Genomic DNA, 25610 nt, shown 5'->3' with positions numbered 1-25610 from the left:
TAGTAAAGATCAGCGATGAAAGCTGGATACACATCGTCGGGGTTCTTGAGCACACCGACGGCCATTTCGGGGACTGCCCACTAAGGAAATCTTTTACTTTCGGTAACGCTCTGAAACACAGTTTTTGCAACATTAATTTGGGGTGAAAAGTCCTCAGACTTGGAGCATCCAAGAGCATCTTGTAAGGGTCTGGCCATACTGACCAACAGTACTGAGGTGTTTTAATCAAAATACACGCACACCTTGGGGTGCTGGATGACTTAGTTGATTAAGTGTCGGACTTCGGCTCAGGTCATGATCTCATGGTTCGTGGGTTCAAACCCCGTGTCAGGCTCTGTGCTGACAGCTCAGAGTCTGAAGAAGCCTGTCTCGGATTCTGTGTCTCCCTCTCTCTCTGCCCTCCCCTGCTCGCATTCTGTCTCTCTCTCTCAAATATAAATAAACATTTAAAAAATATATATGCACACCTTCGGCACTGCTCTGATTCCGTTCACTGCTACTTATTACTACTCTGTCTTGCCTGGTCATATGACTTGTGTGCTCCAGAAAAGTAACATCTTTCACTTTACGGACATTCAATTTTAATTTTTAAAATACTTTAGCTTATTAAAATATCCAATAATATTACTATCACTGTCATTGTGAAAGTTCTTTTTAATTGAAGAAGACAAGTTATTTAATCCATTAGAGTCCCCTATTGTTTTATGTGACCCTGTAGTACTGCCTCATATCTTGTGAGGGGCTTGTCCTAAATTCCCAGTTACGGAGCTGGGCACTGATTTAGGCTCATCATCTGGCCAAGTGACTTCCTAACTGCAACCCTACAGCAACCAATCCGAATTTGTTCAAGTTTAATGTTTATTTTTAGTTTTGATAGAGAGAGTACAAGTGAGGGAAGGGCGGAGAGAGAGGGAGACAGAGGTTCCGAAGCAGGCTCCAGGCTCTGCACTGACATCAGAGAGCGCGATGCGGGGCTGGAAGCCACCAACTGTGAGATCATGACCTGAGCTGAAGTCAGACGCTTAACTGACTGAGCCACTACTCAGGAGCCCCCAAATTTGTGCAAGTTTAAATAATGATTTAACCTTATAACAACTCTGTGGAGGTTTCACTACCCCTGTTGTAAACCGTTGTATGTATGTCTTAGACCTTTGGTCCCTTCACTAATAGCTATAACCATAATCAGCACAAGTGCCAGAGTTCCTACATGATTTCTGTGAGAAATATTTCTCAAGGTTGCACACAACTTCAGATCTTCTTCCTGAAAAACTTGTGAACCTGGGCTCCCCCTGTGCGGCTTTTGTACATTGCAACAATTCTTTTGTGGCCCAACACTTCTGCTGTCCACAGGAAATGGATTGGTGAGTCTCCACTTGAGCAAATCGGAGGCTTAGGTTTATTTAAAACATCAGGGACTTTAAATCTACAAAAGCCCTTAGACACTCTCAAGGATGGTGATAATACAGACTGCATCAAATGAATATAGAACTGGTCCCAAAACACTAACCCAGAAGCCACAAAGGATGATTTCGAGACCAGAATGGGAAGTGTCAAGTGAGAAGAAGAAAGACAGAGCTTGGCTTTTTGGGGCAAGAGGATTCTGTCTGAGCTCTGCACAATCGTACCTTGAACTTATTCTGCCTGAGTCGTCCTCAAGTCTACCTGATGTTCAGTCTTGTCTGTGTTTGCCTTTGAGTTTTACAGCCCCTCCCTCCTCCACCTCTGTCTGACAGTGGCTCAGTTCACCCATCTTCAGGCACAGCTCCTGCCTGGGGTTCCTCTCTGTGGTTACAGTTCTTACTCCTTTGCCTCCTGGCGGCAGTCTTCTCTTTTGCCTCTTTAGGCCATCTAGTAGGTGTCACTTTGCACGTTGGTCCGTTTATCACTACAAACGGACCCTTTGTAAACTCTTCAATCAGCCCGTTAGCCTTGCCATGTACTTCCTGCCGGGATACTGACTGACAGATCGGCTCAGAGTGGAGGCTGCAGGGATGGAAGCAGAGCTGTGGATGCCAAAGAAGGATCAGAACTCCGGCTTTTGTGAGCTGACAGGAGCTACCTCCAGCCCACTCTTGACTTGGTCCCATCCTTACATTGTTATATTTCCATTATGTTCCAGCCTGTGGCTAAACCACTGACATTATGGAAGATTTTTAAATGTTGTATAAAAACAGGAAAGACAAATACCAACCCGAGAGAGCTTTTTATCTGGCAAATGAGATTGAGACCAATCTCCCAATAGTTGAAGAGGAACTTTTGAATTTTTACTGCTATTGCGATATCCAATACAACAGACCGCTTGTTATACCTCAGATGAGACCTAGAATCTAAACTCCGTAAGAACAATGCAGGAGGCAAGAGGAATCTTGGGGCGGTCTTAAAGGTAGAGAGAGTAAGGAATATTGAAAGCTGATTCTCAGAGCTTCAGTCACAGTGGCCAAATCCCTAGGATTATATCTTCAACTGGGACCCTGAGTTAGATCTAAAGACCACAATGCTGCACTGTGAGAGGTTGAAGGACAGTCCTCCCATGACTTGAACACCCCTCACACCTCACATGTAGGCATGGAAAACACCACTTGTGATGTTTCTCTCCTAGTCTGAGATCAACGGGATAAGCTGAGCTGGGACAGAAAATGGCGTAGATTCAGGATCTCAATGGCATAGCTGCCAACCCACACTCTCACTGGCTCGAGCTGGGGATGTCATTTCCTCACTTCCATGTGCTCTAAACTGTACTCATAAATGCACAGGGAGAAAAATTGTTAAAGGGGAAATGAATGAAGAAATTATACCCCCTCAGAGACAAAAGCAGATCTGTACACTCCGTGTCTTCTCTGAGCCAATTTAAACACCGAGTCTCCCCACGCCAAGCTTTCCTTCACTAAGAAGCTCTGCCAGATGCACTAATGAGCAGAGCCGAAGGCAGATTAAAATCAGAGCATTCATAAACGGACATTTTCGATTTCTGGTCTTTGGTTCTGAACTTCGGTTTTCTGCGCCATTTTTGGTCTGATTTGTTTTTAATCAACAGTCCTAACCTCCTTGCCAACACTAGTTCCTGAGATTGAAATTCCTTATCTCACAAGAGCACACAAGCACGTTTCAAAGTTAAATCAGGTGGAAGGGTGAAACTCTCAGATTACCTTACTCTAATTGAGGATAAACTAACTCATAACATTATGGGAAATGGATGGTACGTTCTGCATACATGTGTTTTAAATGTTTAAAGGAAAGTAAAAGCGAAAATCTTTTCAAAGGCACTTTAGAAGAGGCACGATCGGTAAATATCGGTCTAGTGCAAAAAACTGCCATCCACTTCATCACGCATTACTAAGGAGTTAAAAAGGAATTAAGTAAATTAGAAAATGTTGTTCAGGAAAGCTTTCCCTGATTAGAATGAAAATTTACAAGAATTTTTGGAGACATGGGAGAAGTCACAGAAAGGAACTTTCTTCATCTCTATCTGTGGTTCTGAACAGAAATGGAAAAGGCACTAGAAAGCCACAGTAGAGGGATGAAAGGTCACACCGAGAAATGATGGTCCGTGTGCTATCATCCATGGGGAGACATGTGGCGGCGGCATGAGAAGGCACCTGTAAGTTGCAAATGGTAGAGGATATGGGGAAAACAAGTACCTCTCAAGCACAAACCATATGCCAGACCTTTGGCTGAAATTTCCCCACTGAAATTGCATGATCATATTGAACACAGGTAATTAACCCCAGTTTTATAGATAAGGAAATTGAGGCGCAGAGGCCTTAAGACAGATCTAAGGCGATACAATTAGTGAGAAACAAGGTTTCAAACTGAGGTCTGGGTCACTCTAAAGCCTGTTCTCTCCCAGAGTCCAACTGGTTTTTGGAATCCAAAGTGTGTGTTGGGGGTGTGGGGGGATTTTAGCCCTTCACTGCCTTCTGGTTTTGCAGCAGAAATACACTGACAGCAGATGAGACCCTGCAATTTGGAGGTGACCAAGTAAGGCACTGCTAGGGTAGTCTAAAAAATCATACCCCGAGGCCTGCGACAGAAGGCACCACTATTCACTTTGCCAGGTCAATGCAGATGCCAGTGTTCTACAATCTCCAGGAATGCAGCAGGATGTGTGGACAGAATACGTGTTCCCTGTCAAGTCTTAGGCTGGAATGAATGTTTTCAAGCGGTCCGTCTACTCGTTCTGCCAGCCAGCCTCTGGAAGAAAGGACATACCCATGTCTACCAGCTGCAACAGAATAAGACATAATTTATTTGACTGATCTTGGTTACTGAATTATAAGTCAAATTTATATGTGAGAAGTCTCGAGGGGGAATAATGGTTTATTTTGACATAAGACATCAAATAATGTAATGAAACTGCCCTCTTTAGTAAGGAAAATAAGAGAACATTCATATTCTAGTGACCACAGAGGCACAATGAATAAACTAAGTGGGCAGCTAAGTGGGACAAGCCTTCTAAACTTTAAATCTATACATGCTCTGTAACTTGTTACTGCTCTAAACTTCCATTTTTAATATTCAACCATTTATCTGTGAACTGTTTATGCATAAGTCTTCCAGGAATATAACAACGTGATAACCACGTACTCTTATATATTTATATAATATATACTTATATATATAATATATACTTATATATTATAATATATATACTTAATATATACTTATATATATAATTATATATATTACAATATATAATGTTATAATGTGTTATATAATATGTTAAAATATTATATATATTATATATAATATGTTATAAATGGTTATCACATATATATTTATATATATAAATAAAAATCAGGATTTGGAAAATCAACAGTGGTGTTGCTCTGAGGGGTGTGTGTTTATATGTGTTGAGATCGAAGCTCACTGAGGAGGAAGGAGAAGGGGGAGAGGAACCTGAATCGCCATCAGACACCCCTGGCTTCAGGGGAGGGGCCCTGTCCAGAGGGTCAGTGATGCACTAGACAAGATACCTGTGCAAAGCAAAGACAGAAATATCAACAGAAGCTCAGTCTTGTGCCTGGAGCCTGCCCAGACAGAGTGGGGAAGAGAGAGAGAGTATGATGCCTGGAGGCCCTGGTCTCATGTCATGTTCTCTATGTCCAGCTCTGGCTGGCAAAATGGAGATGACACAAGTAACTCCCCAGAATCCCGGGCAACTCCATAGGGTGACCCGATGTGGGAGGGAAACAGGAACAATGAAACCTCCCCTCAGTGAGGATTCGGTTAGGGACCAGGATGGATTTAGCCAAGCAAGTAAAGTCAGGAGTGAATTTCACCTGTTTCAATTCGCGTTGATGAATTCACTTGTCTGAGCAAACAGAAACACGGAATCAATTAGAAGCGTTTTCATAAATTGCTTTGTTCTGGGGCTGCTGGGTGGTTTGTCAGTGAGGCATCCGACTCTTGATTTCGGCTCAGGTCGTGTTCCCAGGGTCATAGGATCGAGCCCCACATTAGTCTCCAAGATGAGCATGAAGCCTGCTTGAGATTCTCTCCCTCTCTCTCTCTCTCTCTCTCCCTCCCCCTGCCCCTCCCCCACACATGTGCTCTCTCTCCCTCTCTCTAAAATTAAACAAATAAATAGTTTTGTTCCTAGGCAAGTACATATGCTGGGCCGAACTGGGCGGAAGTAGTTTTCTACATACAGCTACTGCTCAAATACTTCTGTTAAGGAGATGTTCCTCTGCCAAAATCTTCCAAAGCAGGATGCCATAGACTTATTTTTTAGTTAAGAAAAAGACAAGGTGTTTTACTTTTTCACACAGTGAGTCACACTCACTAAAAAGTATGATTCACCTACTCACTTGGGAATGTCACAGAGGAGACAGACCTTCCCTCTGAAATCTAAAATAAATAAGAGGAAACCACAAAAATCCCACAGTTTCACACAATAAAGATCCAAATATTTTAGAGCAGCATTTCTTAAAATAACTCACCATACTTTATCAAACAAATTACAGAGAAATATTCGGCTTGCTTCAAGTTTATAAAATATGGAGTAATAAGAAATTTCGAAGGCTTCTCTCTTAGCAGATAAAAACAAGAAAGTAAGATTTACTTGTATAATTGAGTTCTTAGAGGAACTACTATTACGAAGTGGATTTGAATCTGCTTATCCATCAAGGTAGTCATCCCCAAATCAAAGTATCTTCTATAAGCAAAATATGTGGTGGAATCTGACTGGATAAGACCCACTTCCTGCTTCTGAAACATTTAGTGATAAAAGCTGGATGGATCATTTTGTTTCATCAGAAGTCATTGAAAAGCTTTTTCCAAGTAACCGGCATGATTAAATAATGCTCTTCCCTCATCCCTAACTATGCATTCAAACAGCCGACCTACCACAGCTTAAAAGGACAAATTTAATAGACTAATAAAAGCAATGAAGGATAGAAACAAAGCCTGTGTTTTAAAATAGTTTTAAATATAGACGGACCCTGACTTCGGACGGTTCCACTTACCATTCTAGACTTTACGATAATGTGAAAGTGATAGGCATTCAGTAGAAACCGTTCCTTGAATTTTGCATCTGGATCAGTTCCCGGGCTACCAATACACGGTATTGGTAATACATAATACACGGTATGGTCTTCTCTGTGATATTGGGCACAGAGCTACAGCTCCTGGTCAGCCACAAGGGTAAGCCACTGATCCACTGACAACCATTCTGCACCCACACAACCATCCTTTCACTTTCAGTATAGTACTCAATACGTTACAGGAGATATTCAATGCTTCATTATAAAATAGGCTTTGAGTTAGGTGATTTTGCCCAACTGTAGGCTATGTTCTGTGTTCTGAGCCTGCTTAAGGTGGGTGAGGCTATGCTGTGATGTCCAATGGGTTAGGTGTGTTAGATATATTTCGACCTATATTTTCAACTTGTAACAGGTTTATCAGGATGCAACTCTATTTATTGTAAGTTGAGGAAGATGTGTAGTTGTAATTCCAAGTTCAGAAATTCAGACACCTATTATTATTGTTTCATTAGGACTGCTTTCCACCAAACAGCAACAACAACATAAATCTCCGAAGTATATATGGGAGAAGCAGTTTAATGTATCTATATGAGGCTTAACAAAAAAATTAAAGAATTTGACCATATAATCACTAATTAGGAGTCATTTTTTCTCCTTGGTTAATTCTTACAAGGTAATAGGAAAAATTTTTTAGACAAAAAACACAAAGAATACAAGTTTTCCTCCAACAAGCCCTGGCCTGGAATTATTCCCCGGTGAAAACACCATCATTGTGAGGACCTAAATGTGTAATAGGCAAAAAACTAGAGTTCACTGCCAAAGCCACCCAAATCAAAAGAGACTGTGGTACGCTGTAGTGGAGAGAATTTTCAAGGCAATGCCAGAGAGCCTGACATTAATAAATGTTCTTCCTAATTAATCACTTTTTAATACCAAATGCCAGAGTCCCGAGTCACAAACTGATGAAGCCAATTTGGCCATTTCAAGTCGCCAAGTCCTTTTGTAAATACTGGTGGCCTCTGGTGATTAGACCCGGACAGGATACAAAAATGAACGCAAGTTTTAGAGAAAATTCTGCCAAAAGTGTAACCATTTATTAGGAAACAGTCACACACACTGGCTTGTCATAGAGCTCAAGGAAGTCCTTTGTCCGCCAGCTCTCCTACAAGGACCACCCATGAAAGGAACCATATTCTGAGGCAAGAACTACTCAGGGAAGACACACAGCACTGTCTCAGGTGGCTTCTTGTAAATCAGCGCCTAAGCAGGTAAAGACAGAATTTTTAGCTTTCTCCAGATACAAGAAAAACCACATGTGGAGAGATATATGTGGTGTCACTTTGGTCTTACCTTTGAAACTGCCACTTAACATACCAACGAATCGAGGTGATACTTGCTTCCCCAAACTGTAAAATTTTATGGATAGCCTTGTAGTGTCTCTCATCCCTCACCAGTCACAGTCACTGTTGTATCAAATGCCCACATACGCATTTCAAATTACAGCCTCAATACAGTGAAAGCCAAGATTCCACCGATCTTTTATTTCATGTGCCGTTGACTGGTTGTAAACCCTAACTCTCAAAGAAATGGTTTCAAAGAAATTCTTTTTTCAGGTGGTATTGACTCCTAAAGGGATAATAAACAGGAAAACTCTTTTGATGATGCTATGGTGGTGGTGGCTATTGTTTTTGAAAGTACAAATAAGGCAAAAATTTAAAAAAATGTTCAAACACTGCCCACAAATGGACTCTTAAAAGTTCACTCATCCACCTATCCTTAAATATTTAAGCCAACACTTCCCAAAGAATATTACAAGAACACTGACACTTGAAGTCCCTAATAAGGCTAGCAAATTCAAATAAATTTGGGAAATGCCATTCAATGTACCCCACATTTGGAAACTCAAAAGGCTTAGAGCACAGTCAAGGCTTTTTGAAGTCCTCCAGCAGAGAACTATGTTTAACTTTTTAAAACCTAGTGCTTCTGAAATGCAGAATCTTTATTTAGAGTAACCTTACTTAATGACCTGGACGATGCTATTTTGAAAAATGGTGGTATAAACCGATCATGCAGCATGGAGTTAAAAGGAAAGTTTATGCCTTTGGAGTCTTTATAAGCAGTACCAAAAACTATCTCGCTGTCTGCAAACAGAAAATTTTCCCTGAATCTCAGCTGTGGCCTTTATGCTACAGTCAAGACACATTTTTTTGCTACTCATTTTTGGTAGATGTAGAATAGCCAACTGCCATTTTCTGAGTAGAAAAAACACTATATATTTAAAGAAATTTATTAAGTCATCCACCTGGCTCTAACCAGGATAAGTCTTGAGAGCAGAAAGGTTTCTCGGCAGCTCAGAGGCATGTTTAGATCATATCTGTATTTAGAAGAATAATTCTCTCAGAGGTGGGGGGATGGAATGGGAATAAAGAAAACTGAGTTCTTCAAGCAGCTACTGGGTTTTACTCTATCTTTATTCTCCAAATTCAGCATATTGTTTGGAACCAGGGAGTGGTCGGTAAGTTAAATACCTAATATTCTGTCTCGCTGTTTTCCTCTAGGCTTTTCCTCTGTGAATGCACCTTCCTGCATCTACATATTCCCTACAAATTTGTTCTGCTTATCTCTAAACGCTTTGTTGGCTTTTGAGACCAGTTCCCATTTCTATCTCATAGCTATATACATGGCTGCTCACTGTGAGTCGTCATGCAACTCACCCCCTGACCTCCTCCTCTGAGAGACACAGAAAGTGCAGGAGCATCAGGGCTACTATTGGACACTTCCCCCAACTCATTTGCCTTGTCAAAGTATCCTTGAAAACTTTCCCATCCTCAACAATGGTGCTCTTGGTTAAACATGGTCACTGATTATTCAATCATTCAACAAATACACACCGTTGCCGCCTCTTTTAGAATCTCTTTGGGCATCGTGCTTATAAGCAGTCGCTTCAAGAATTCAGCAATTACTTCTATCTCCTGGTTATTTTCCAGGCACTATTCTAGGTTCTTTGGAATGCATCAGTTGGCAAAACAGACCAAAAAAAAAAAAATCCCTGCCCTTCTAGGGAGGGAAAAAGAAAGAGAGCAAGAGAGCCTGATAAAGGGTGTGTGCAATATGTGGTGGGCAAGAAGTGGGTTGCGATTCTAAACATGGTGGTGAGGGCATTCCTCATTGAGAAGCTGGCAACCAAGCAAAAGCTTGCAAGAGTTAAAGGAGTCCATAAAACTCACTTCATAGCAAAAGAGTTCGGGAAGGAACAAGAGAGATGATGAGGTGGGGCCAGAGCACACAGAACCTTTAGAGCCGTTATAAAGGTTATGATTTTTACTTTGAGAGCAATAAGGAGCCACTGAAAGATTTTAAGCATAAGAGGGACAGGCTCTGATTCACATTTTTAAAGAATCATCTGGTCACTCACTGTGTTGAGAAAGTCTGGACCAGCGGCATAAGGGTAGAAGTAGGGAAGACCAGTGAGGCAGTTCTGGCAATAACCCAGGTGACAGATGGTGGTAGTTTGGACCAGGATGGCAGCAGTGAGGGTGGAGAGAAGTGGTCAACTTCCAGATGTATTGTGAAAATATGGTTGCCAGTATTTATTGACAGATTGGATCTGATACTGGAGAGACAGACACACAGAAGAAACGACGAAACCTCAAGAATTTTGGCTTGGGCAACTAGTAGAATGCACTGAGATGGCAAACATCGTTAGGGAAGCAATGAATAGGCAAGTTCAGGAGTTAAATTTTGGAATGTTGACTTGGAGACATCCGTGTGGAAACGCACTTGTATAGATAGCACTTCCTTCCTGAACAACGGCAGGTACCATGTACATTACTTCATTTATGTTTATTAGATTCAAAAAGAAGATTGAAGACCTTACCACCAACATTTTAATGTACAACAACATAAATATATAAACATTTAAGCTCATATTACAAATATGCTTGCTTTCTGGTATTCTGCGCTGCCTCTTTGGGCAAAGCATATGTTAAAATAAGTATGCCTAGGTTTGTGTGAAGGGAAGGGGTTACTCTCCCCAGGCTGTGTTTGTCATCACTTTATAGGCTTTATTGGCATTGTACTGATAGCGAACCACCTAAAGAATGTGAGTAATGGGCATTGAGGAGGGCACCTGTTGGGATGAGCACTGGGTGTTGTATGGAAACCAATTTGACAATAAAATTTCATATTAAAAAAAAAGAATGTGGCAATCAATCACTTCAGCCTCCTTTGTATTTTCCAATACAATGGCAAATTCCAACGGACCTTCTGTTCACAGGGACTTGTAGCTCCTTTTATCTCTGAGAGTCCTAATTACACATTTCATGGTTTTCTTACAAAACGATGCTCCTTTAAATAGAAATTTCATGTCCTGAATGGAAATAGAAAGGACAGAATGACTCTAGGAGTTACAAAAATGTCTTTTGACCTTGGTACCTTGGTAAAAGTTTAAAACAATCAAAAGCATTGCAAGTCTTAGTAGAAACAAGCTGTTTTTATGAGAGTATGAATCATTAAGAGAAATTAACATGTTAAAAAAGTGTTAAGATTATAGGGGTGCCTGGTTGGCTTAGTCAGTAGAGCATGCAACCCAGTCTCAGGGTTGTGAGTTTGAGCACCACGTTGGGTGCAGAGCCTGCTTAAAAAATTTTTTTAATTAAAAAAATTTTTGAAGTGTTAAGATTATCACTCAAAAGGTGTCAATTATTCTGAGTAAAAGCCTATAATAACATCAACTATGAGATCTTGCCAAGAATCATAAAGTATACATTCAAGAAAAAGAACTACAGCTGTTACTGACATGCTTGAAACTCCTTTTTCCATTATGCAACTATCTAACTCTTCCATTAATAAATCCAGTGACTCTTCCAACTGAGGTATAAACATCAAAAGGGTAGGTAAGCCATTTTCTTATTAAAGAGTGTGGCTTGTGAAAACATAATTGCCTGGTGAAGGCAAAGAATAAAACAAATTATTTAATGATGTGGAAAAACTCCTGCCAGGCCTAGATCAAAAGCCAAGCAGAGCACCCCAGGTACATTACATAGAACATGAGAAAGAAGGATTTGTATAAGGTTCCGATCCTGTACAAGGAGAACGACTTCACACGTGACTTATTAATAATGGACAGAAAGGAATGCCTGGGGAAGACTTTGCTCAAGGGCCTCTGATTTTTAAGTAGCCACTGAATAAAAAGGTGCATTTCTAGTGTCTATTTTGCTCCAATGGTCACCACCGAATGGAATGGAGAAATCCAGCAATGACAGGAAAAGGTTTGAAGAACAGCAACAATAAAAGAAAATGATTTCTTTCTTATATCCTGTCTATTTCGCTAAACTCTCAAAAACCTTTAAGGACATCCACTCTATCTCTATAGTTTGGACGTTTAGATGATAACTCCAATATTCACTTACAAATAGGTCAGTGATATTTGCCACGATTTTCTTCCCTTAATAAACATTCATTTATTATTATTATTATTATTATTATTATTATTTTTACTAAGAGTTGTTTTATGTTAGGATTCTGCCCTTCTGTAACATTTCAACATACCTACTTACAAATTCCAAAATATGCTGAAGCATTAAAAACTTGTATGTTTACTAGTAAACCTACTAGTAAAAACTAGTATGTTTCTACCATTAGCTCTTAGGTCAAGAATTTAATCTCTGTTACATAGGATGGGGGATAAAACGAGGTTTGGTGGGCGGGGGGTGGGGCGGTGGGAGATTAATCTTCAGTAGCATTACAAGTATTTTTTTTTTATCGTGAAAAGCATGACTGTATATTGAAATATACAGAATCAAAAAGTCAGTCCAGCTGGATTATGTTTATTTGGTTTTTGGTTTTAGTTTTTATGATTATTCTTACAAATAAAGATGAGAGACCTAATTGTGCTTCTGACTTTAATCTGTGACAATTTCATGATGGTGGTGGTGATGATGATGATGACGATGACGACGACAAGGACTACAAGGACAGCTGAGAGGTATTCTGGGTTTCCCATGTGCCCGCCACTGTGCCGAATATCTTATGTGGCGTGCCCCGGTTAACTACACAATGACCCTACACCATGATGTAGGAACATGGCTGGATGAGGTGAGCCCACCCAGTTGGTCAGTGGAGAGCCTGGCCTTAGATTCAGGTGAGTGCTGCTAATCACTCTACTCCAGACTCCCTCCTCCCAGTCTCAGAAACCCTTGATCTAGAACTCAGAGCAGCTTTCTCCCATGTGCATACCTGGGCTGCCTCCAATATGAAAGGGACTGGCTCCCATTTGAGGATGACAGTCATGAATTGCAAGTAGACTACCAAACAGAAATTAAGAGACGGAACATAAGTCAGAATTTGTATCACATACAGCAAAGTGATGACATAAAAGGATGTGGAAAGGGGCGCTTGGGTGGCTCAGTCAGTTGAGCATCTGACTTCGGCTCAGGTCACGATCTCGCAGTTGGTGAGTTTGAGGCCCGTGTCGGGCTCTGTGCTGACAGCTCAGAACCTGGAGAACACTTCAGATTCTGTGTCCACCTCTCTCTCTGTTCTTCCCCCGCTCACAGTCTGTCTCTCTCTCTCTCTCTCTCTCTCTCTCTCTCAAAAATAAAGATTAAAAAAAAAAAGGATGTGGAAAAAGGCAACTGCAATGGATCTTTCAGTATTTCCATCTTACAGTGAGGTGCAAATCTAACTTTTCTAATTTCCAACACTACATCTGATGAAGCAGGAAGCTTATGTTCACATTTTAATCAGAAAAATAATATAAACAAAAATTTCAGCTTTGGAGTATGGCCTAAGGGGCCAAAGTTGACTATAGCCACTGACCTGAAAAACTATGCCACTAAGGAGTAAGATGCTATCACCATGGGTAAAATAGTGGCAGGTGGAAAAGCCAGCTGAGACCAGTGACAAAAAGCTGGATCGACTGATCTGGTCAAATGTGAGATAGAGAGACACCCTAGACAATGGCTACTCCCACGGTACTGGTGGTCAGGGACAGATGGACCATGTCAAGATATCATTAGGATTTCTGTCAGTGATTGCAATGGTCCCAAAGCAGGACAAACTGGATGGGTAGTAAATGGGCTAGAAAGACTGGGTCTATAATAGTATGAAGAGGATTTTCATGAATTGAGGATAGAAAAGGATGGAGAACATGGTAGTCTGCAGAAAATGGGAACAGAAAAGAGAACTGTAGGCCAGAAGGAAAAAAAAAAAAAAATCAACCATGGCTCAGAGCCATTCACCATTAAATGCAATCTTCATTCCTCAAGTTCAATTTTATTTTACCACTTGGCATATTAAAACAAGATGCTTATTTTACCAGGTTTCATAATGGCTATTCTGGAATTTAAAAGAGTTGTTCCACAGTGACCCATGCACCATGATAATTTAACCTATTATCCGGCTGAACTAAATGCAAAATAATATCCAGAAATCTGAAAGCTTGTTCAGTTCAGCTGCATGGGTCTGTGGTGGTACAGTCCACAGTGGCAGAGGTGAATAGTTGTGATGGACAGTGAAGCTCCTAATATTTACAATTCAGTTCTTTTCACACACAAACACACAACAGTTTTTCCATCTCCTGGTCTACTCCACTGTACTGTAATTATAAGCTGCTTCAGTTCTTTCTGAAAAAAGGTAAGAAGGTCAATGAGTAAATAATCACTCTCCAACAGCGGTTCTTATTCTAATCTTACCTCTTTGTTGAGATGTGTGGGCATTTCAATGAAAGATCTAAGGCTCACAATCTGTTTGTCCTTTGGATATCTATCTGTTATGTTATTGAGAATGTTGATGGAGGTTGTGATACCGACTAGCACAGAGGTTAATCAAGGGCAAGGCTGGGGGACAGGCATGAAGGGCGGTCCCGAGATAAACATAGCCACCTCTGTAGATGAAGAGATGCCCCCCCATTTCTATCAAGCTGTCACTGGAGGTCACCTCCACTGGCCAGGCTATAGATTTGTCCCCATGTAGACTTAAGAATTTGACTTGTTTTGAGGCCCCTGGGTGGCTCAGTCCGTTAAGTGGTTGACTTTGGCTCAGGTCATGATCTCACTGTTCATGAGTTCGAGCCCCGCATCAGGCTCTGTGCTGATGGCACAGAGTCTAGAGCCTGCTTCAGATCCTGTGTCTCTGTCTCTCTCTTCCCCTCCCCTGCTTGGGCTCGCTTGCTCTCTCTCTCTCAAAAAAATAAACATAAAAAAAATTTAAAAAAGGAATTTTACTTGTTTTCCAGGACTCAGAGATATGGCCTATGATTTATGTTGGTTGCAAGGGAATGATGTGTAAGACTGGGAATAGACAGACTGGGACAAAAACTGTGACCTCTACTAAAAATGAAACAAACAAAACAAATAAATGAAAACACAGCCCTGAAAGCCACATACCTGGAAGAGGGGACCTCCACTGTCTAATGTCCATTCTTAAAGGCATCTCATGGTTGAGGTCATTATGGGAAAGTCAGGTATCACTAAATTCTCTCTTTTTTCTTCAGGTTTTACTTTTACAAGTCTGCCACAAGATTATAAAAGATATTTAAAATAGCTTAAAATGTCTAGACACCCTGTGAGAATGTAATGAAGAATCAATAACAAATAAATTACTCTTAAATATGATTTAGTGATATTTCCTCTGTAATGCAGGGAAATCACATTAGAGAGCAGGGGAAAAGGGCAACTCTAAAGAGTAGGACCAACAGTATTGATTCCTTTAAACAATCCAAATTACACGGGCTGCTTTCCAGATATACATCACTATTGCAAGTCAACAGTCTAACATATAGTCTGTAAGAGGAATAATGAAAAACCTAGGTGCATTTTCAGCCTATGGTTCTCCTGGTGCATAAACAGTCACTATTCATCAAAAAAAAAAAAGAACAGAATAATAAGCCTTCATGGTTTAAACACTCTTTCTCTACTATACATACTTCCCAAAAGAGTGATTACCCTCAACACAAAGAGTAAGAGCAAATTAGTTCACTTTAAAGTTCACTGTTAAAAAGAATTCAATGCAATAATGAATTTGTAGATTGTTCTGTACATCATGTAATGTAAGTTCAAATGCATTTTTGGTGAATAAAGGGTGTGAATGGGAGGCGGAGATGGAGGGGAGGCACAGAATACGGCAAATTCTACATTTAAATTTGCAAAGATGCCAAGTATATTCTTTTATGATAAATAATAAACTACTCCTTGAGTACAGTGAAATATGTACTTGGTGTGTCTTATGCCATGAAATCAGAGCAGATTAGAAACAATCTCTAAATTCATCCCGCTGTTACTGCTACAGAAAGAAAGCTTAGCTTTAGCTTCTGTGTCCTAGCCCTCCCACTCAGTCGTAGACAAGAGTGTGTCAGAAGTCGAACATCTACTCTTCGAGCTGCTTCCTGCAGGAATACTCCTGACTGCGTGTGGAGGTGGCCTGGAAGAGTCTGCAATCTGTAATGGCATATGACTTAACTTACTTGCATAAAGAATTTGTTTTTGTTTTCAGCAAGTGTAAAAATGTACAAGAACAAAATGTTCAAAGAAGGCCTATAGAGGGTGGGATTGGGGAGCAGGGTGGGTGGGGATTGGGAAGTAACACACCTGCTGTTTTATTCATTACAAATGTTAATTTTTAGCTTTGTAAAGTCAATGATTAAAATCGTCAAATAAGTGTCAATATAACCGTAACAGGGTAGATTACGTCCCCCTCCTCCAGAACCCTGGTTAACAATGAAGTAGGATGACAGAAGAAGAAAACCAGACAAAACCCACCTGACTGTCAACATAGCCACAGGCCAAGTAGAAGAAGCACAGCAGGAGAGGAGAAAGTAGTCAGAGACTTAAAAGATAGAGGCTGAATCCTATGTACACATACACACACACTCCATCACCTCTTTGGCATCATTTCATTTGGCTCTACGTTTGGCCCACTCTGTGCCACCCATGTCAGCTTAATTGGCTGTTCCGTGAACACTCCAGGACTCTTCCTGCCACAGGGCCTTGGCACTTGCTTTCCCTCTATTTGAAATGCTTTTCCCTAAATAGCCACATGGCTCACTCTTTTACTTTCTTCATGTCTCTGTTGCAATGTCACTTTATCTGAGACGCCAGCCCTGACCTCATTCAGAATGCTTATCAACACCTCGCAAAGAGTGACATATTTTAAGTATTTAAATATAACCTCTATGCAGACAAGATCTTCGTTCTGTTACTGCTCTAATCCTACTAACTAACAGTTACTCAATCAACATTAAGAGAATTAAGTTTGTGAAGCTAAATAGAAAATATTCTTCCTAAAAAAAAAAAAAAAAGAAAAAAAAAAGAAAAGAAAAGAAAATATTCTCCCTGAATACAAGCCAGGGTGTCTGTTGTACAATTGAGAATTAGAGGTGAAAATTAAACAAACAAACAAAAAAAAATGTCCACGATTTCCTGGACTCAATGTCTAGGCCTCTTTATCCAATGTTTCCCCCGCCCCTGCCACACACACCAGTAATATATTATATGGCCTCACTACCTCAAAATTTAAGAACACTGAAAATAATTTCAACCCCCGCCACGTAGAGATGCAATACACATATCAGTTGGGAATACTCTGGATGGAAAAAGCCATGTTTCCTTTGCTGCCATTATTACAAACATTTTATCCATTGTTTTCTTTTAGCACAGGAAAACATCCATAAAACAGGACTTCTATTTTCATAAAAGCTTAATCCTACTGTTTATTGTCTTGGAGTCAGAGCTCTGAAGATCATGTCCTTAGTAACTGATCACCACATCGAAAAACTAGCATTATCCCCATTTTAAGAGGTTATTTACTAACTAGCATAAGAATTTGACTTTTAAGACTTTCTAGTGTGTAAGCAGATCAAGAACAGAGCACAAATATGAGCTAGATGCTAAACCTCTGTGTATGAACTATGAAAGAAGAAAATGTACAAAGTGTAGTGGCCTCCAAGAATTGCTAGAAGCTTCAGTTAATGTTTGCAAAGAACTTTCAAGATGAAAGCCACCATCAAAGAGCTAAGTCTTACTATTTCCACAGCTGGAATGCTTTGCTAATTTTTTTTCCTGATGCATTAAAGGGATTTTGGAACAAATTCCCTGAAAGAAAAGGATTAATAGCCTTCCAAAGAAGTTTCCATTCATTCATTTTGTTATCAAAGACACTCTCGAGAGGGCCAAGGCTCGCCTGTGTGTGGGGTCCACTGTCATCATGGAGGTTCATATTTAATACACCTGACCAAGATGACAGCCTACGAATACTCAATACTACCTTTAATCAGTTGGGAGAAAACCCTTACTGACACACCAAGCCAGTGCTCTACTACATTTTCTCCTGTACATCAATAACAATATGGCAGGCATGTCAAACTATGAGCTAAGGCCAGATTCTAATAAAACAAACCTCATCATGACCCCAAACAGTTCATACTCATATTGTGTGTGGTCCTTTTATAGCCTTTAAAAAAAAGTTCTGCATTCCAAAATATAATTGAACAGAGTTGCTAACTCTTTATAGTTTTATTCATTTAGATGATATATACTGAGCAAAAACAAGAAAATTTAGGTGATAAATATTGGATGTGGCAAGCTCTTGATGCTAGAAATGTGGCAGTGAACAAAAGAGAAAAAAAAATCTCTGTCCTCATGGGGCTTACGTTCGAGTTGGAAAGAGACGTTACATAAAATAACAAAGTTATATAGCATTTTAGAAATTGGAAGTATAGTGAAGAAAAAAGTTAAAAGAGAGAAGAGTGGAGGGTATATGATTGCATTTTAAATAGAGTACATATGGTAGGCCTTACCAAGAAGGTGAAATTTGAGCTCAAGTTTATGTAACTAATTGGCATGCTAGAATTTCTTGAGGATAGTTATTCATACCATACTTGCTTTATCAACTTGATTTACAAAATGATTAGGAAGTGGATTACTTTAGGTAAGGTGTTTGGGGGGAAAAGAGTTTCTTGCAGAGATAAGTGGATAACTACCAGCAAAAAAAAAAAAAAAAATGAAGCTCAATTCCCATCCCACTACATATAAAAAAATTAACTCAAAAGGGATCAAGGACCCAAATATAAGAGCTAAAACTATAAAATTCTTATATTAAATGGAGTCATAAATCTTCATGACCTCAGCTTTGGCAACGGATTCTTAGGTTTGACAACAAAAGCAATCAGTAACAAGGAGAAGGAAGAGAAGGAAGAGAAGGAAGAGAAGGACGGGAAGGAGGAGAAGGAGGAGGAGGAGGAAGAGAAGAAGAAGGAGAAGAAGAAGGGGGAGGGAGAGGAAGAGGGGGAGAGAGAGAGAGAGAGAGAGAGAGAGAGAGGGAGAGGGAGAGGGAGAAGGAAAAAAAAGAAAAGAAATCGGACATTATTAAAAACTTGTGTGCATTAAAGGACACTACTGAGACTGTAAAAAGACAATCTAGAGAATGGGAGAAAATATGTGCAGATCATTTAGCTGTTGGGGATTTAATATCCTAAATATATAAAGAACTCTTACAACTCAACAACAAAAAGACAACCCAACTGAAAAACAAGCAAAGGACTTGCATAGATATATCTCCAAAGATACACAGATGGCCAATAAGCACATGAAAAGATGTTCATCATTGGCCATTAAAGAAATTCAAATCAAAACCATAAAGCTATATCTCTTCTTACCCACTAGGATGCCTTTAAACAAAGTAATGGAAAATAACAAGCATGGATATGTAGGAACCATTTGTTCCATTAATCCAGGTAGGAAATTAAATGGTGCAGCCACTATGAAAAATAGTTCCTCAAAAAGTTAAGTACATAATTACCATATGACCTAGCAATTTCATTCTTAGGTACATATCTAAGAGAAATGAAGACATAATGTCTACACAGAAACCTGTACACAAATGTTGTAATATAGCAATGCTCATAATAGCCAAAAGGTGAAAACAACCTGAATGTCCATCAACAGATGAATGGATAAACAATTTGTGGTGTATATATAGCCAATGGAATATTATTCAGCAATTAAAAGGAACTAAGTATTGGTATATGCCACAACTTGGATGAACTTCAAAATACTATGCAAAGTGAAGGTCACATATTGTATAATTCTTTTTATACGATATATCCAGAATGGGCCAATCCATTGTGACAGAAAGCAGATCAGAGTTCACCATGGGATAAGAAGGGGAGAGTTAGGAGTGATTGGTGCTTTTAGTGAAGTAATGAAAACGTTTTGAAATTAGAGAGAGCAGGAGGCACCTGGGTAGCTCAGTTGGTTGAGAGTCTGACTCTTGGTTTTGGCTCAGGTCATGAGCCGAGGTCGAGGTTTCTTGAGCTCAAGCCCTGGGTTGGGCTCTGCACTGGCAGCGTGGGGCCTGTTTGGGATTCTCTCTCTCTCCCTCTCTCTCTGCCCCTCCCCCACTCACACTGTCTGTCTCTCTCAAAATAAATAAATAAACTTATTTAAAAAAAAGAAATTAGGGAGAACTGATAGTTACACAACATGATGAATACATTAAGTACCACTAAATTATACACTTAAAAATGGTTAACTGTGTGTTGTGTGAATTTCTCCTTAATATAAAAAAAAGTTTTAATATTCAAACATATTTTTCATCAAATTTTCAGGATCATGTGTTTATGTTTTATATTCAATAGTCCTGTATTCATTCCTGCTTTTGATGTTTGTAACATTTTAATCTTTTTAAAAAACATAGCTTTATTGACAGATAGTCCACATACAACAGAATTCACCCATTTTGCATGTATATTTATTTTGGGGAGTTTTGGTGAACATAGGTCGTTTAGCAACTACCACCACAATCAAATTTTTAAAAAGCAATCAGTATCCTAAAAAGTCCCCTTAAGTCTTTTTACAGCCACATCCCCCTCTGCACATCTTTTCAGTTCCCATTCTCACATATTTTGTCATAATTCTGCCTTCTCTAGGCATTTCTAGGCAATTCTAGAAAAGGTAGAATTACAGTGACAGACATTTTGTATGAACGGAATCTTACAGTAGTAGTTTTATAGGTCTGACTTTTCTTTTTCTACTATTTTATTTTTAAGTAAACTCTGCACCTGATGTGGGGCTCAAACTCACAACCCCAAGATCTAGAGTCACATGCTCCACAGACTGAGCCAGCCGGGCACTCCTGTCTGGCTTCTTTTATTTACTAAGATATGTTTGAGGTTCATGTATGTTTTTTTATGTATAAGTAAATTATTTGTTCCTTTACATTTCTGAATAACTTACTATATTAAGTTTACCCATTTACATTTTGAGATCCACTGGATTGTTTCCATTTTTCAGCTATTATGAATACTTACTTACAAGACTCATATGAACCTCTTTCTGTCTTTCTTTGAGGAGAATTGCTTAGCTTCATATTTAACTCTTTAAGAAACTGCCAACATTTTCCTCATCAGAATGAGGGTTCCAGTTGACCCACATTCTGGCCAACACTTAGTCTCATAAATCTTTTTTTTTTTTAATATATGAAATTTATTGTCAAATTGGTTTCCATAAAACACCCAGTGCTCATCCCAAAAGGTGCCCTCCTCAATACCCATCACCCACCCTCCACTCCCTCCCATAGTCTCATAAATCTTTTTAATTGCAGTCATTCTAGTGGATATGCAGTGGTATCTTTTTGTGGCTTTAATTAGCATTTCCCTAATGACCAATAATGCTAAGCATCTTTCTGTATGTTTATTAACCTTTGCATACCTTTTTCTGTGAAGATTCTGAACCTTTTGCCTATTTTTAATGAGTTATTTGTCTTATTTCTAAATTTTAAGAGCTCTTTAAATATCCCAGATCCAAGTCCTTCATAGATATGTTTTGCAAACACTTTCTCCCAATGTGACTTGCCTTTTGAGTGACTTAACATTATCTTTTGATGAGCAAAATTTTTAATTCTAATGATGTTCAATTTGTCATCTTTTTCTTTTATAGTCTGTACTTTACGTGCCCTAAGAAATCTTTGCTTAACCCCAGTCTGCAAAGATTTTTCTATTTCCTTTTAGAATTTTTGGTATTATTTAACTCTTTTGTTTAAGACCACGAGCCACTTAGAATTCATTTATAGGTATACGGTATGAGGGAAGGGTTAATGTCACATTTTTTTTCCTTATTGATATTCCATTATTTCAGTACTTATTACTTAAAAGACTACTCTTTCCCCATTGAATTATCTTGGTCACTTTGTCAAAAATCAAGAGCATGTAAATGTGAGCTTACCTTTGGATTCTCAATTCTATTCTGTTTTCTACTTACTATTCCTAGCACCCCCCACCCCGAGTTTGAGTCACACTCTCCTGCTCCTTTACATGTCCAGAATCTGATAAAAAAAAAACAAACAAACTAGGCATTGTATGTCATACATTGTAGTGACTCTATATTCCATTCTGTTCGACTGAAATCTGCTGGTTTTACTGTTTTAATATATAATGAATTTGCCTAGACTCAAAATGAAAAATATACTTCCTCTGCAGAGAGCTGAAATTTTTGCTCAGTTTTTTATTTTTTCTTTTGCCCGGATCTCTGGGGGAATCTCTCTTGTGCCTACACAGCTTTTTGATCAGCCAGTGATTTCAACAGAGGTTATACAGTGACAACTCAGGCCAATGAAGCTTCCCTCTCTGCTGACCAACCCGTGTATGGTTAAAAAATTCATTCAAATTTGCAGCAAATAAATAAGTCTCCCCAGGCTTTCAATTTTGCTTGTGCTCCCTGGGGAGGCCCACGTTGTTTAGCAGCCAGCCACAAATGCATGCAGAGTATATTACCTCAGCCCTTCTATAGCTCTCTTGTTTCCAAAAGTTCCCCCTTAAGTTTTCTGCTGCTGTGCTATGCTCCCAAACCAAATCAGCCACCTCTAACCAGTAAATTTCTGGTTTCTTTCACACCAGCTGGTGGGGGTGTGTGTGGAACGGAGTGGGGTGGGGATGGGAAGACCCTTGGGCAAGAAGCATCTCATCCAATGCAGTAGCAGTTTTTCATAAGTAAACATTTTCAAGTTCTTTGCTGTCTTTGGTCATTTTAGAAACGGTTGCATTTGGTAATTTTTTTTCCAACTTTATATCATTTTTTTTGAAGTGAGAATCACCCAACCAACTCAGGCAGTCGCTGTCTTTGGTCATTTTTGAAACGGTTGCATTTGGTAATTTTTTTTCCAGCTTTATATCATTTTTTTTGAAGTGAGAATCACCCAACCAACTCAGGCAGTCAGGCAGTCATTAGTGGGAGTAGCATCTTAACCATATTTTAAGCACTTATGAATATATTATCATTATCTCATTTATCATTACATGAAATCGAACAAGTTACTTCAAAAATTAGTCAACTATAGCAGGAAAAAAGTTTCTTGTTTGCAAGTATTAAATTTCAGATCCAATTTCTACAGGCTTGGTAGAACAGTAAAAGATATCATATAATTAAGGTGGCCATGATCTGTTAAGTCTACTAAGGTCTTTAAGACATATATTACTTACCTAGAAAAATTTAAATTTTTCAGGTTTTTAGACAAAAGAGTAGATTGAGTTTAGACCCAGACCCCTGTGGGGGGAGGCACTACTAAGTAAGTTTAGAGTATCTGTCTTCAAATGCTGAGAGTTCATCTGGATCTTAAGAAAATTACCTTGAAGGCTGCTAAACAATGAAGGCTCAGTAAGGTCATCACAACTGCCAGAAGGATGGTGGCCAAGTTCCGTGTGTCCCATATGGTCTCTACCAGGGGAATACTGCCCACCTGCCAGTCATAGCACAGGGTAACAGGTGCAAGCAGAAGCCACACGTTGAAGGCCAAGAGGTAGGAGTAGGTAAGGAACCTACAAAGAGAAGAAGAATCATTGAAACATGACTCAGGGTCCATGAGATGTCACTAACATTCATTTACCAAAGTTTAATTAAACAGCATTTGTATACTGTCAACAGGGTCTTACAGGAAAAGACAAAGTAAGGTGGAAGGCCGTTCATTTAGTCATTAAGTAGATCATTTTTAAACCGATTTACTAGTGCCAGGCACTGTGGTAGGTGCTGGTCTTTAAAAAGTGAACAAGTAAAGACAGTTTCCATGACATATATTTAAAAATTATCATATATATATATATAAATACATTACAACCTGAGATAAACGCCAAAAAGGAGAAGTCTGATGAAAGTTACGACAGAAATGCTGTCCTGCTGCGTATGATTCCCTGGGTAAGAGACATTTAAACTGTCCTTTTTTAAAGTGCTCAGAAAACTGCAGTAGGTAGTAAAATATGTCATCATCTTTATAACAGATTGATCCATACTGAATTATTTCTTTTAAAAAATCAGAATATCTATGGTAGGGAGATGAAGTCTCTTATTCATAAGTGAAGGTGCTAGGCTTCAAGAAAAGGGAAGTACAGCCATCATCCCTGTGAAGGAGAACGGCCAGTTAGACCCAGGGAAGGAAGGAAGATAACAAACGCAGGTGGTGCTCCGGTCTCCTGGCTGTGTCTAGGCACTAAGAGAAGGTGAAAAGCATTCCAACTGACCCCATTCCTTTTCAGGGTAGAGGAAATGGAATTGATTTAAATGTGAATTTATTGGGGCGCCTGGGTGGCTCAGTCGGTTGAGCGGCCGACTTCAGCTCAGGTCACGATCTCGCGGTCCGTGAGTTCGAGCCCCGCGTCAGGCTCTGTGCTGACAGCTCAGAGCCTGGAGCCTGTTTTGGATTCTGTGTCTCCTTCTCTCTCTGACCCTCCCCCATTCGTGCTCTGTCTCTCTCTGTCTCAAAAATGAATAAACGTTAAAAAAAAATAAAAATAAATGTGAATTTATTAAAAAAAAACAAAACCTGAATTTATTTACATGTGTTCAGTCAACACAAACTCATTAAGTGGTGGTCTAGACCCTTGAGAACTGCAGAACTTTCAGCACACCACAAACTTCACGCAAACCTGTGCACCAGGAGACACCAAACTCCAGCGTGGTGGCGTCTAGCGATGTGAGGCTCATCCCAGGAGGACCCCTGCCCCCCATTAGAACCGTGGCCTGAGAAAGCTCAATGCCATCGGGAGAATTTACTATTGGCTCTAGCTGATACCTGACGAAAGGCCTCTGACCTCTCTGTCTCAGATCATTTTCTCCAAAGGGTTCACAATTGTGAATACATATCTCCTACAACTCACAAGTCTTTCTTAAGGACCTGAGAGCCATTCCTTTAAAATGCAATCATCAGGAAGGAGAGGGCCTGCCTCCTTGTGTCTGCAAGAGGATAACTGCCAGCCAGCAGACACAGCCAGCCTAAATGCACTTAGATGACCATTCCTTTGTAATTTTCCACTTCTTGGCCTCTTCTGAGTCCCAGCTTGCCCTGCTCTCTCACTTTCCCTCTAAAATGCCCAATCACCTCTGCACAACTGAGAATGGCACTCAGCTCTCTCCCCTGCTGTCAGCAGTTACTGAATAAAATCTATTTTCACTGCTTTAACCGCTGTGTTTCTGCTTGACACCCTATATTAAATAGGGTTAAATAGAATAATTAGATATATTCCTTGTCTTCACAAAATATATAATCCAGTAGTGAAAACAAGATATACAAAATTAAAGAAGCAGAATGAGATGAGCACTGAAACAGTATAAAATGTGAAGGTAAGTCTTCTGTCAGTTGTTGAACTCTTGGAGAGATTCTTAGATTAGCAAAGAGATTAGCTCAAATAACTTCTAAGTTAGCTTCCAAAGTAGAGGATTACTTCATCTTGAATTCCTCTCAGCAAGTAGCTACTGGTTGGGGAACAGCCTTCTCAGACCCTGCCAACTCATCTTTTTCCCTTTCCTCCTTTCCCTCCAAAGTTGGCAGTAAAAAAGTCATCAATGATAGCCAGGTGAGACTCAGGGATGAGGCTTTACTCATTGCCCCAACACTCAAACCCCAACAGAGAACTGGGTTGAAAGAGTGGGGATATTCCAATGGTGTTTTCCAACCCCTTCCTCTCTGTTGGTATTTTTAATAAAATGTTAACGTACAAATCGCGCAGTATACACTGAAAGCTTGATGAAGTCCAAGCTTTGTTATTTGACAAAAATAAAAACAAAAACACTGCCTTATCCCTTTTAGGCTTGGGGCTGAGAAACTGTCTCCTGAGAGAATACTAACTCCACAGGAGGATGATTGAGT

At 39.6% G+C, this 25610-nt stretch overlaps 1 protein-coding gene across 3 annotated transcripts in view; it reads right to left on the bottom strand.

Annotated features, from left to right (window-relative positions):
* The window catches only part of TMTC1 (transmembrane O-mannosyltransferase targeting cadherins 1), a 272519-nt gene that overhangs the window by 102281 nt on the left and 144628 nt on the right, over positions 1 to 25610 (bottom strand). For all 3 annotated transcript variants that reach the window (XM_058743207.1, XM_058743208.1, XM_058743209.1), the window contains one exon: positions 23100 to 23289. In XM_058743207.1, coding sequence (XP_058599190.1) covers positions 23100 to 23289 — 190 coding nt within the window. The remainder of the gene's footprint in view (positions 1 to 23099; positions 23290 to 25610) is intronic.

This window comes from Neofelis nebulosa, chromosome 8 (genome assembly GCF_028018385.1).
Source record: "Neofelis nebulosa isolate mNeoNeb1 chromosome 8, mNeoNeb1.pri, whole genome shotgun sequence".
Lineage (NCBI taxonomy): Eukaryota > Metazoa > Chordata > Mammalia > Carnivora > Felidae > Neofelis > Neofelis nebulosa.
This window is presented reverse-complemented; position numbering and strand designations above follow the sequence as displayed.